Source organism: Heterocephalus glaber, unplaced genomic scaffold (genome assembly GCF_053883595.1).
Source record: "Heterocephalus glaber isolate CG9 unplaced genomic scaffold, H.glaber_assembly_v1.0 deba00001479, whole genome shotgun sequence".
In the NCBI taxonomy this organism is placed as follows: Eukaryota; Metazoa; Chordata; class Mammalia; order Rodentia; family Bathyergidae; genus Heterocephalus; species Heterocephalus glaber.
Window position 1 is genome coordinate 6,021,724 of NW_028258316.1, and position 12,542 is coordinate 6,034,265.

Genomic DNA, 12,542 nt, shown 5'->3' on the forward strand with positions numbered 1-12,542 from the left:
GCAAGGACAAGGTCCTTCCAACTGGGCCACCCTCTGGGGACATGGCCACGGTAGCCAGCGAGGGCCACTCAGCGCCTCTGCAGCAGCTGTTTCAAAATGCCTTGCTGAGACCAGCAGAGCCCCCCCACACCAGTCGACCCCAGTGAGGCCACAATCCGGAACCAGACCGGGCAGGTCCAAGTGGGAGATGTCACAGAGCTCACCAAACCCCTGCTCTGGGGGCCACAGGGGTCCGGGTCCCTTGACTTTGAATATTGAGGGTTGAACCTAGGGCTTTAACACTGAGCTACATCCCCGGCCCTTTTTATTTTTTCAAACAGGGTCTCACCAATTCACAAGGTTGCCCAAGCTGGGCTTGAACTTGTGATCTTCCTGCCCCAGCCTCCCAGAGTTCGGGAATGACAGGTGTGCAGCACCACATCAGGCTGGGAGCATATACCGTGGAGAGAGGATTATAATTTTATGGTCTCGTCCGCACCCTTGTCCAAGGGTCATGTGTCCTCAAAGCCTCTCAGGCTCAGTCAGCATGTGCTCCAGCCGCCAGTTTAAGATTTTATTTTAAAACAACAGTAAACAATTTCATTGATTTTTTGTTTTTTCTGAAATCAAACCACCTCACACTTGGCTTATCTCAGGCAAAAAGTACAAAATAAAAATCCTAAGGGGAGGGGAGGAAAACACGGGCACTGACCTGCCTCCCTAGAATCAGCCCTGGTCCTGGCGTCTGGAATGGCTTTGGACACTGCCTTGATCGAATGAGAAAAGAAAGCACCAAAAAATTGTGCTTCAGCAGCAGGTTAGAAACCTCCACAAAGAAAAGGGGTTGTCGGACACAGGTCTGCAGGGCCAGCGCGGCTCTGGACACTCCGAAACTGGGCCCATCTGCAGGGACTTCCAGGTCCCTTGAGCGCCCTCCTGAGCCCAGCCCCAGGCCCGAGGGTGGCCTCGAGCAGGTCCTCCGTCAGGAGGCACAAGGACAGTTCCCAACACACAGGGAAGGCAGGGCTCACTGGTTCTGGCCCCTGGTTTGTTCGAGCAGGACAAGGACTGCTACTGGCAGGACAGAAAGAGCTGTAAACAGCCTGGGTGTGCACACCCACATGTGCAGGCTCTTCTGTCAGAAAGGGACAGTTGTCTTGGGGAGACCAGAGAAAGCCCTTGTGGTGTGGGGCGGGGGCAGGGAAGAACACAATGACAGCAGGCGCCAGTCTCGTGCTCACTCCAGCCCTGCCCCGTCCGGGAAACACTGAGAGGTTCTGGGGTGGGCAGGGGAGGCCCCTCTGCACGGGAGCCACCGAGCAGCAAGCTCCACCTGCCTCTGACAAAACCAAGAAATAAATAGTGTGCGCGTCTCACGCCACCTGGGGCTCCAGCCCCCAGCCTAGAGGCACAAGCCCCCCACTCTCTGCCACACCCTGGTGCCCGGGCCAAGGGCACACGCCACCCTGCCGGGGACTGGCAGCAACACAGCGAGGGTCTCTGGCCACATGGCCCTGGGCAGCAGGCCCTCCCAGGGTCCCAGCCGAGGGGCTGGCTCAGCCCTTTGGTCCACCTTCTCCGTTAAAATTAAAATAAGAAAACAAAAAGGCTCCACTTGGTGACTTGGGTCTGTAGATGTCTCTGCTTCGTCCCTCTGTCCATCGTGCCGTCTGCCCTTTGAGGCGTCACGCAGGCCAGATCTAGAGGCTGGACCCAGCCACGCCCACCGGTCACTGCAGCTTTGTCCCCAGCTTGCGCTGTCTGTTCCTGCAATGGGCCAGGGCGAGGTGTGAGGACGCCTGGGGCTCGGGGCTGGGCCAGCAGGTGGCCGCCACACCAGCTGGGCCACTCCGAGCTCCCCCCAGGACTGGGACCTGCAGAGCAGAGCTCGGGGCTGTGCCCAAGCTGGCCCAGCTGCTGGCCCCACACAGAATCTCAAGGCAGCGGTGCCCGCAGAGGCAGCACTGATGGGACAGAGGGACCCAGGCAGTCGCTTTGGGGTACGCCTGTGTCCATGGTGGGGTAGCCCAGGAGCCCCGGGGCAGTCACCTTTATTTCCCAAAGATGCTGGCTGAGACGCAGGAAGAACAGGACTCGTCTAGAGCTCCAGTTAAAACCCAAAGCTTCCCTGTGACTCACAAGGACCCCCATGCTGTGGCCGCATCCCCCTCCCACCAGCTGCTCTGCCTCCCTCAGAGGCTTCCCGCCTGCAGCTCCCTCTGCTGAGAGCCCCTGCTGGCAGCCACCAGCACCCCCACCCCTACATTGGTCCCACCAGCTCAAGCCGCCACACTCATGCCCATCGAGAATCACACTGAGGGGACGTGGCCCTCTCACCCTCACTCTGCACCCCAGCACCCTGAGCAGCCAGGGCAGGGTGGGTGCAGACGCAAGTGAATGAAGCCAGTGGGCTGGGCTGGGCTGGACTGGGCTGGGCTGGGCTGGGCTGGGCAGGGCAGGGCCAGGCAGGGCCAGGCAGAGCCAGCCCCTCTGGGGGCAGCCAGGTGGCAAGCTCAGCAGGGCCAGCTGGGCCTTTCTGCCACTAATGGGATTGCCCTGCCCTAACCCTCAAATCCCCTGTCCTCATGGATCCCGGCTTTACCTTAAGCTCGTTAGGCTCATTAGGATCCTGATGCACTAAAGGCTGTATCACTGCGGGGCGGCCCGCCCAGCCCAGCCCCTCTCCCACCCCTGGGAAAACCTCCTGGTGTCCTCTGGAGCCCGAGCTGCCGAGCTGCCCTCTGAACGCAAAGGCGCTGGCCCTGTCCACCCCAGTCTTCTGAGGGAAGACAGTGAGTTAGGATGCCCTAGAGCCCAGCCTTGCTCCGACTTGCTGTGTGCCTGCAGCCGACCCCCAGCTCAATGTGCCTTGGCTTATCCTGCCACCCCAAGCCACTGGCCCGACAGCCCATAGGTGCCACACACAGGCGCCCCGAGCACCTCAGGGCCCCGCTCTGGGTTCCGGGCTGGACAGGTTCCATGTGAGGGCTCTGGGACACCCCCTCTCTGAGAGACCTCAGGTGGTGACTCCCTTTCTCTCTAAGCCTCGGTTTCCTCATCTGTAGAGTGGGGACCACAGGAGAATTAACGAGGCAATGCAAGAAAATCAGGCAAAGGCCTGGCTCTTGGGGAGCCCTGCAGGTAAGGGGCAGTGGGGACTGCTGTCCCCTTAACTCACCTGGCTTCTGCCCGGGTCACTGTGTACTCAAACCAGAGCACATTGGGGATGAGGCTGGTGTCCCGGATCAGGAAGAACTCGGAGATTGGCCTGCAGAGACAGACAGATGCTCGGACAGCCAGCGCTGTATCGGGTGCAGCTGCCACCAAGCCAGAGCCTCCCCAGTTCCTGGGGCTGGCACTGACCCCTCCCCTGCTGCCTCCAGTGTCATTGCTGGGCCTGAGGCCCCAGAGGCCCTGAGAGACCCATCTCTGTCACCTCACCATCAGGCAGGGACGCTGCCCCGGGGCGCTTCCAGCCCAGCAGGACTCTGGCTGCCTTCTAGTCCCTAGGCCAGGACCCAGGCTGGCACCTCCCATCCCTGCAGCAAGTCCCTGGGGAGCAGGAAGCAGGTGGGTGGCCTGCAGCTCCTGCCACCTGGGCCCGGGCACTGGCTCCCTGGGGGGACTGGGCTGAGGTCCGGACACCTGGGCCGCCCACAGGAGGGGACAGGACCACAGTGCCGGGGGACGGGAGGGACGGAGGCAGTTACCAAGCTGCTATCCTGGGGAACAGTGGGGTGAGGACCTCCTGGGTGAAGACGAACCAGGCGACGGCCATGAGGCTTCCAGCGATGCCCCCATACAGCACCTGGCTCCAGGTGTGGTACAACAGGTAGACCCTGGGTCAAGGCCAGAAGGGAAGTTTACGAGAGCCCCAGGGACAGGCAGCACAATGCCCCACACCAGGCTGGCCGCCAGGGACCTGTGTGAGTGTGGGGAGACCCACACAGCGGGCAGCTCCCTTCAGCAGGCACTGCACCCCAGCGGCACCCCAGTCTCTAGAGGGTGGCTTGGCTAGGGTCCACCGCCCTCCTATCCAGCAGCTCATAAACTCTGGGGAGCTAGGAATACATGTCCAATGCACGCTCGGGGCCCCAGAATCACAAGGTCAGCAAACCGGGCAGGAGGGGTAACAAGAGTCCCATCCCTTTAGAACAGGCTGGAACCCCCCAGCCTAGCCCTCTGGGCCCTAGGAGGGGTCACAATAGGTCCCACAGGGAGCGAGATCTCAGCAGGGCCCTGTGTGGGTGGGGTGCAGGCAGGGTCCCTCCCTTGTACCTGCTGTAGGAGACCAGAAAGGCTGCAGTGAGGAGTCCCAAGGACAGCACGTGCCGCCACAGCAGGTCCAGAAACCTGGCATTATTCGTTTGGTGCATTCTGGGAAGACAGACCCATCAGGGCTCAGCCTACAGCTGGGCTCCAGGTCCCCTAAAGAGCCCCAGCCCCAGCCAAACGCTCCTGAGCCTTCTGTACCCCCTGCAGCTCCCCCACCCCAAGGGGCATCTGGAGGGTTGGCAGTGAGTTCGAAGCGGAGCCCAGCCTGGGCCAGAAGCTCACCTTAAATACAGGAAGAGGAAGGAATAGACGGAGAAGAACCACATGAACTGGGAATGGCTGGAGGGCATCCCGTACTTAGTGCCCACTGCTGTGTGGGGGCCTAGGGCAGAAAGTAGACCGGACATCAAGGGCTGATGCCCCAGCCGGGAACCCAGGCTCCCCACCCCCTCACCCCAGCCCAGGCCCTACCTCCGCAGGGCCGTGGCTCCTGGATGACGTGTTTGATGAGCCAGTTGACCCCCTCATTCAAGGCCAGGCCCCCGAGGAAAGAGATCTGTTGGGGGACAACACGCTCAGCTGGGTCTCCGCGGACCTGTTGGCCCTGTCCAGTCCCAGTGACCATGACTCCGACTGGGCCTCCAGGCCTGGCAGCAAGCAACCTACCCCACAGGGGCTCCACACCTCGGGACAGGCCCGGGCGGGGTTGCGGAGCAGTGGGGGTCGCTGCAGGGACAGACTCACCGTGTGCAGCTCCCGCTTGAAGATGACGAGGGTCACAAAACCGACGATGACAAACACAGGGCTGAGGCTCAGGTAGGCAAGGAGGTGGCCAGAGAGATCACCTGTGGGAGAAAGAGGAACAGGATGGGGACAGGCACAGGCATCAAAACAGGGGCCCCAGGTGCCTTCCTGTCCCCACTCTGCAGACGAAGGAAAGGAGCCCCAGAGGGGTTCTGTGACCTGCCCAGGCCCACAGCCAGAGAGAAACGGGACTTGAGGCTCCAAGACTCTAGTCCAGATTCTATAGCCATGCCCTCGCTCAAGCAGGAACCTGAACCCCGCTTGGTCTGTCACGGGAGGAGGGGCCCTGTGTAGGGGGCAGCCTGGCGGGCAGGGGAGAGGTGGCTCTGGGGCACAGTGCCATGCTGGGGCTGTGTCAGTCCAGTCCTGAGCCTCCAGGGAAGCCTGATACTCTCGGGACATCATACAGCCTGGGTCCCCAAGACTCCAAGGGTCAGTGTGGCCGCCCAATGCAATGAGCCGTTTCCTGGAGCTTCTCCACTGGCCAGAAATCCCATCTCCTGCACAGCGGGTCTTTACCCTCCTGACAAGCCTGACTGAGGAGCGTGAGGACCTGTGGGCTTTGTGACATATGGGGACACCAAGGCCAAGAGATGAGAGCCACTTTCCCCCCAGCGCACAGGCGTGGCTGAGTCCCAAGGTCACCCCCACTGTTTACTACGACAAGGCAGCCACGTGGCCACTCTGGGGTCAGGGTCACAGTTCAGTTCCTGTTCTGGCACATGCTGCCCTCTTGAACCTCACCCCTGGGGTCTCGGCCTGGCCCTGACACCTGGACACCTCCGTGCTGGGACTCGGGGAGGCTGGGAGGACCCGGGAGGAAGCAGCTGCCATGAGCAGCAGGGACGGCACCCACAGAGGGCTGAGCGAGATGTCGAGCGGAAGCATCCCGGCAGGGGCTGGCTTTGAAGTGGCTGACAGGACAGCAATGCAGGCTCAAGAGCTGGTGCCCCTCAGTTCTGGTGGGTGACACTGATTGAGTCCCTTCCCTCATCAGGGCCTCTGTCTCCCCTCCCCACCCCTCCCAGCTCTGAGATTCTGGGCTACGAGGACACAGGGTGGCAGGTGTCACCAAGCCTTCAGCAACCTCCTCAGTCTGTCCCACTGCTGCCTCAACCCCAGGGCGTTCCTGTGGCTGCTGCCAAGGACTCTGGTCTCGCCAGGCCCTACCCTAGCCCGCTATGGCTCCCACTGCCCTTAGGGCCCACTCTCCTCAGCCTGGCGCCCCAGGCTCAGCAGAGTCTCGCCCTGCTTCCTGCCACCTTTGCCCCAGATCTAGGGACAGGACTTGTTCCCTGGATGCACTTCATGCTGTCCTACTTCTGGACCTTTGCACACACTGTTTGCCCCACCTGGGATGTTGCCAGGGTGACCTCAACATGAACTACCTATCAGAGCGGCAGCAAGAGAGAGAGGTGCAACTCTGCCTGTGTAATGGGGTCATGGCTCAGGACTTGCTAGTTGATACAGCTACTGGGCCGTGTCTTGTCTTCCTCTCCTCCCTATAGGCCCCCAAGAGTAGGAACCAAGACTTCTATGTCCCATTCTATTCCTCGGGCCCAGAACAGTCCTCGAAAGCTGTGATAAATGACGGGTGAAGGAAGCAAGTTCAGTGCAATGAGGATCGGAAGAAGTGCAGGGGATCCCACAGATATTTACAGGGGAGTCAACCATGCCGGGTGTCGCCAGGCTCAGCCAGGTCCCTTATTACCCACTGCAGATATGTTGGTCCCACATGCCAGGTTCCTTCTTGATTGTTTCAGAGTGTGCTTCACAAGAAGCTGCTCTGAAGCCGGGGAGAGGAAGTCATGAAGGAGCTGAGGCCTTAGCCAAGTGTCCCCCCCCCCCCCGTCTGGGCCTTAGTTTCCCTCCTCCTAGAAAGCATAGATTTTCCCCAGAGCAAGCAGTGCAGGGGCCTAGCAAGCCTGCTCACTAATCAAAGACCAGAGGTGGCCCAGGATGCAGGCTTGGGAAGTGCACAGTGGGTACCGGCTCAATGAATGAATGAATGGTGGGTGGGCAAGCAGGTAGGGCCCAGCACCTGGCAAGGCCACCCCACCCCCAGGGTAGCCCAGAACGCCCAGAGTCAAAGTTCTCTGGCATCCAGCCCTGGGTCCCTAGGCAGGGGAGGGTTCCCACATCCCTGCCCATGGTAGCACCAAAAGAGGCCCTTCCTGGGCAATCGGGGCTCAGCGAGGGGCTCCCAGACTCACCCTGCTGGAACCCCTCCCATAGGGAGGTGCTAGAAAGACAGGCAACACTGACTGCAGGTGTTTACGGGTGTTTACTGTGTGTACTGCGCTGCGCCCAGCCCTTCTCATGCCTGCCGTCACCAGATTCACGCAGAAGGGAGGTACCATGCTTAATGCCACTTTAGAGATGAAGTAATTGAGGTGGGGTGGGGGGAGGCATTTGCACAAGGCCTCAGCCCCCACTGGAGCCCAGGTACATCTGACCCCAAGGCCCAGGGGCTGCCCCTCCCCTAGATCTCCTGCAGCCAGATCGGATCGCTAGTAGGCTTCCCAAGTGGAAAGCTCTGCGCTCCTGGAGGTGTGTCTGACGGGAAGCTCCATCCCGGGGGCTGCCTGCCTCCTCGCCCGCCAGGCGCTCTCCGAGTGCGCTGCTCAGGGCGTGGCACCTCCAATACTCACAAGCCTGGCCTCGGGTTGCACACTCCCTGCAACAGGGAGCCCTTTCTCTAGCAGGCAGCCCGGAATAGTGTCTGAAGAAAGAGGCACTCCCTGCACCCCGGGGACGGAGCGCGGCCTCTCCAGCTCCGGAGAAGCCAGGGAAGAAGGGCCAAGGTCCGAGCATGTGATTCTTTCCCGCCTCACACAGACCCTTACCCCACTGCAGCCCACCCGAACCCCGGGACTCCGGGGAGCGCCCGGCCGCGCAGCCGCGGAGTACGCGAGCGAGCGCCTCACAATTTCGCCCAGCTCATCGCCGCCCCACTGCGCCTGCGCGGTGCGCGCCGGCCGAGCCCCTCCGTGGCTCACTATTTGACAGTTCCCACCCGGGTCCCTCGGCGCCTCCTCTGCCGGCCGGTGCAGGCCAGGGCGCCTGGGGCCGAGGGACTGGCCCCAGGAGGGCGTCCTCGGAGCCGGCGCCGCCTTTTACCTGCAGGATATTCGACGTGAGTGAGGGTCACCGGCCGCCATGAAGCGGGGAGCGAGCACTGTCCGTCCGCTGCCATCTTACCCGGAGACCGGGCTTCGCGGAGCAGCCAATGGGGAGCCAGGGGGGCGGTGGTCCTGACCTATCACGCAGAGGAGGTGCCACGCATCCAATCGGAGCTCGAGACAGGTAGCGGCGCAGCCATTCAGCGTGCAGGCCGTGTGGCTGGCCCGGGAAGCCAACCAGGGAGCGGGGCCCCTAAGAGCCTTCCAGACCGCCCCTCCGGCACCCAATCCATGGCTAGTGCAGGTAGTTGTCGAGCCAATCAGTAAAAGGGAGGGTTCCAGCACAGAACAGAAAGCAGGACAGCCAATCAGAAAGTGAAACTGGTTCACAGTGTGGGCAGGGCGGACCAATCAGGAGCTAGTTTAGGGGGCGTGTTGAACTTTGGTGGGAGCTTTGGTTTGGCTGGGACCTGCGCCCAGCAGTGAAGGGTTCCTCAGTACCCGCAGCCCACCCGCGGTCGGCGGGAGCTGCCTGCCAGTGATAGTGCGGCCCACAGTAGAGAAGGAACCTCAGCACCACCGGGTCTGAACCGACACTCTTTCCATTATGAGTAAACTGAAGCCAGAGATCCAGGGTGAACTTATTTTTCCCTTTCTCTTCAAAGTGTGTGAGCTGGGCAGGAGACTCCTGGGGCGGGGCACAGGAGACCCCTAAACGCCTTAGAGAACGGAAACTTCACCGGGAATGGTGTCACACACCTGTAATCCCAGCTCTCTGGGAGGCTGAGGCAGGATGATCTCGAATTCAAGCCCAGCCTAGGCAGTTTAGTGAGACACTGTCTCAAAAAAATGAAGGGGGCTGGGGACATAGCTCAGTGTGAAGGCCCTGGGTCCAATCCCCAGGACCAAGGTGGGTGGGGAACGGCTTCATTGAGGTTAAGGACAACTTGGCATCTTTTCTTCATTAACAAAGAGGTACTGGTTGAGCCTTATCTATGCCATGTAAGGAGGCATCTTAGGGGCACATTAAACTGGAAAGCGGTACCCTCAGTTTCCCCAGACACCCTGAGCCGACAGCTTGGCCTCCTACTCACCTGCCCCTCACCCTGCTTTCTCCACAGTGGGACCAAGTTACAGCTCAGCTGCATGTGGGGTTTCCCTGGCCTGCAAGCACCTCCCCTCCGCCCCGTGCCAGCCACGTCTGCGGGGTTCCACGGCCAATGAGGGCCTCCCCTTGGCACCCCCTTGGCTATGCTGGCCCTCACCGCCCTGGACTGTCTTCATCATATGTCATGTGGGAAATGCAGATTCCTGGGTCCCACTAGGGCCTGGGTTGATTCATTAGGTCTGGATTGCTCTCTTGACCTCTGCTTTCTCTATATTTGTGGCACTGGAATTGAACCCAGGGCCCTTGGACTGAGCTGCATCCCAGCCCAGTGGATTTTTTATTTTGACAGAGTTCCACTAATCACTAGGTTGCTCAGGCTGGCCTTGAACTTGAGGTCCTCCTGCCTCAGGCTCCCAGAGTGCTGGGATTGCAGATGTGGACAACCATGCCCAGCTGGCCTCTGCATTCTCCTCTGTTTCAGGGTTCCTGATACAGCTGATTGCATGTGAGAATGAATTGGAGAATCACACTGACCAAGTGGCAAATCTGCCAGCTGCCTGGACCAGGGCCTGGGAGACAAGGGTGGCCCAAGACCCTGCTCAGCTGTGCCTGCGCCCCTTCCCTCTACCCCTCCAGGCCCAGCCTGGCTTGTCTGGGTCACTGGCCCTACTCCCGTCACCTGCCTGCAACTACCTCAGGCATTGCTGTTATTAGCCTCCGAGAAGCAGGAGGTGTGACCAAGGGGCTGTGAATTTCCCAGAATAGTTTCTGGGGACAGGGCTGCCACCCTCCCACTGCAGTCCACAGAGCAAAGTCCCTGGTTCACAGCCTCATCAGGCCCAAATCTTCCTGCCTTAGCAGCGTGGGCCCAAAGAAGCGACAGGAACGAGGAAGGGCAGATGAGCAGGAGTCTCCAGGGCAGGGGTTTCCAGGCAGAGGGAAGAGCAGGAGCAAGTGTCCTGGGGCAGGCAAAGAGAAAGGGGAGCAAGGGTTGGGGTGGGGACAGGGGCCTGGCCACCCAAAGGTCTGAGGGCACTGTTGCTGTCAAGGACAGAGGGTGGCTTGTTTTGATTTTTAATTAAAATATTACATTCAAGCCAAATGTGGTTGATGCATGCCTGTAATGCTAGCACTTGAGAGGCTGAAGCAGGAGGATCGCAGCAAGTTCCAAGCTAGCCTGGGGTACATAGTGAGACCTTGTCTCAAAAATAAATGAATAAATGAATAAATAAAATATTACATACAGAATGTTCCAGAAGTCAAAAGTGTACAGTGTAGGGCTGAGGATGGTGGCTCAGTGGTACAGCACTTGCCTTAGCATGCATGAGACCCTAGATTCCATCCCCAGCACCACAAAAAAAAATATGCAGCTTGATGCTGCCTCGTAAGACAAACAGTTGGTGCTGGTGCAGGCCTGTAGTCTCAGTACTGGGGAGGCTGAGGCAGGAGGATCACTGCCAGGTCAAGGCTGGGAAGTGCAGGGTGGATACCTGGAGGCGACCCTGCCTTCCCCATCTGAGCTGGGATTGGACAGTGGCGTCCCCAGGTCCTGCTGAGCCTCCTGCAAGGTGCTCTCCCTTCGTCCATCCTTTGGCCTTCACAGCAGCCTGGTCCCCAGGCCCAGGATACAGGTGAGGCAGCGAGGCTCGGGCCCTCTGACCGTTTGCCCTGAGCACCTGGCTGGTGCGCAGCAGAACCAGGACCTGAACCAGGGTCAGCCTGGTGGGCAGGGGCAGGCTCAGTGCCACCCTGTGTCTCCGGATGGCTTCTTCTCCCAGGGCCCTAGTGGATCCCTTGGCAGCTTCTCGAGGGCCTGTGTCCCAGGTCAGGCTTGGCCTGGCCAGGAGTGGGCCTTGGTGACAGGGACATGGGCAGTCCAGGTGCAGCCTCGAGGAATGGCATTTAGGAGTGGCTGTCACTCCCGGGTCCTGAGGACGCTGGCGAGAAAGGCGAGCGGTCTCAAGCCGCGGTCATCACCAGCTTAACGAGGGGCCGGCCAGGCCTGTGTTAGCTTGGGCTCTGATGAGGCACTCGAGACCCAAGGGTGGGCATCAGGGCCCCAGTGCCAGCTCTACGGGGCTCCTGCCGGCTAACTGTGACTATGAGCACTCCAAAAGAACAACCGTCACCGAGTGCGAAACACTGAATAATTAAAATCCGCGAGTCCACAGTGGTGGTAAAAAGGAGGGCAAGAGGAATTTTGGAACACCACGCAACAAGAGAACAGAATACCAGCCGAGTGAGGGGCGAACCTCAAAAACATGATTCTACAGGGAGAAACCAAAGCCAAAGACCCCCAGTTGCATAATTTCATTCATAGAAAATGTTCAGGAAAGATGATTCTGGAGAGAAGCAGGTGGGCGGTGGCTGGGGACATAGTGCAGTGAGTTTCAGGAGTCTTCCTGAGGTGATGGAAATGTCCTAGAACTGCATGGTGCATGGATGTGGTGGTGCACACCTGTAACCCAGGCATTCGGGAGGCTGAGGCAGGACTGCTGTGAGTTCGAGGCCAGCCTGAGCGGCATGGTGAATTCAAGGCCAGCCTGAACCTTGTCTTAAAAATAAATAAAACTGTATTGTTGTGGCTGATACACACCTTTACGTTTACTCTAAATTATTAAAGCAAGTAACATTTTATGGTATACACATCATACTTTTATACTGTTTAAAACAAATTGACGGGGGGGCCGGGTATTTAGCTCAGTGGTTTCACCACCTGCTGCACAAGTGCAAGGACCTGAGTTTGATCCCTGGTACCAAAAAATAAAAAATAAAATAAAATAAGAGTTTAAAAAAAAACCAAAAAACAAATTGACGGGGAGGAGCATGAGAGCATGTGCTTAACATGCATGAAGCCCTGGGTTTGATTCCCAGCACCAAAAAATGATTAAAAAAATCTGACTTATTTACTGGCATCAGAAGTGATGACTTCAGCTAGCACTGCTGATGGGGAAAAGTCATGAATGTGTCCTGCTTTTTATTTTTTATTTTATTTTTATTTTTTTTCTTTTGGTACCAGGGATTGAACTCAGGTCCTTGCGCTTGGGCAGCAGGCGGTGAAACCACAGAGCTAAATCCCTGGCCCCTCTGCTTTTTATTTTGGAGATGGGTGTCACTGTGTTGCCCAGGCTAGCCAAAGAGCCCTCCTGCCTCAGCCTTCCCTGGGTGTAAAGCTGGGATCACAGGTGTGCACCACCACGGCTGGTGTGGATTCTTTTTAGCTGGGGATGGGTTAGGAAAAGCTCTTCTCTTCA

The 12,542-nt window shown here is 58.9% G+C and overlaps 1 protein-coding gene across 1 annotated transcript; it reads right to left on the minus strand.

Annotated features, from left to right (window-relative positions):
• Positions 1-539: 539 nt before the first annotated feature.
• On the minus strand, positions 540-8,407 carry Dolpp1 (dolichyldiphosphatase 1). The gene is made up of 8 exons (XM_004849149.4): positions 8,179-8,407; positions 4,999-5,099; positions 4,726-4,810; positions 4,537-4,636; positions 4,258-4,356; positions 3,690-3,818; positions 3,158-3,247; positions 540-1,746 (listed from the first exon to the last, which is right to left on the minus strand). Exons 1-8 carry the CDS (start codon positions 8,252-8,254, stop codon positions 1,710-1,712), a joined length of 717 nt encoding a protein of 238 aa, XP_004849206.1. The 5' UTR covers positions 8,255-8,407; the 3' UTR covers positions 540-1,709.
• Positions 8,408-12,542: the final 4,135 nt, after the last annotated feature.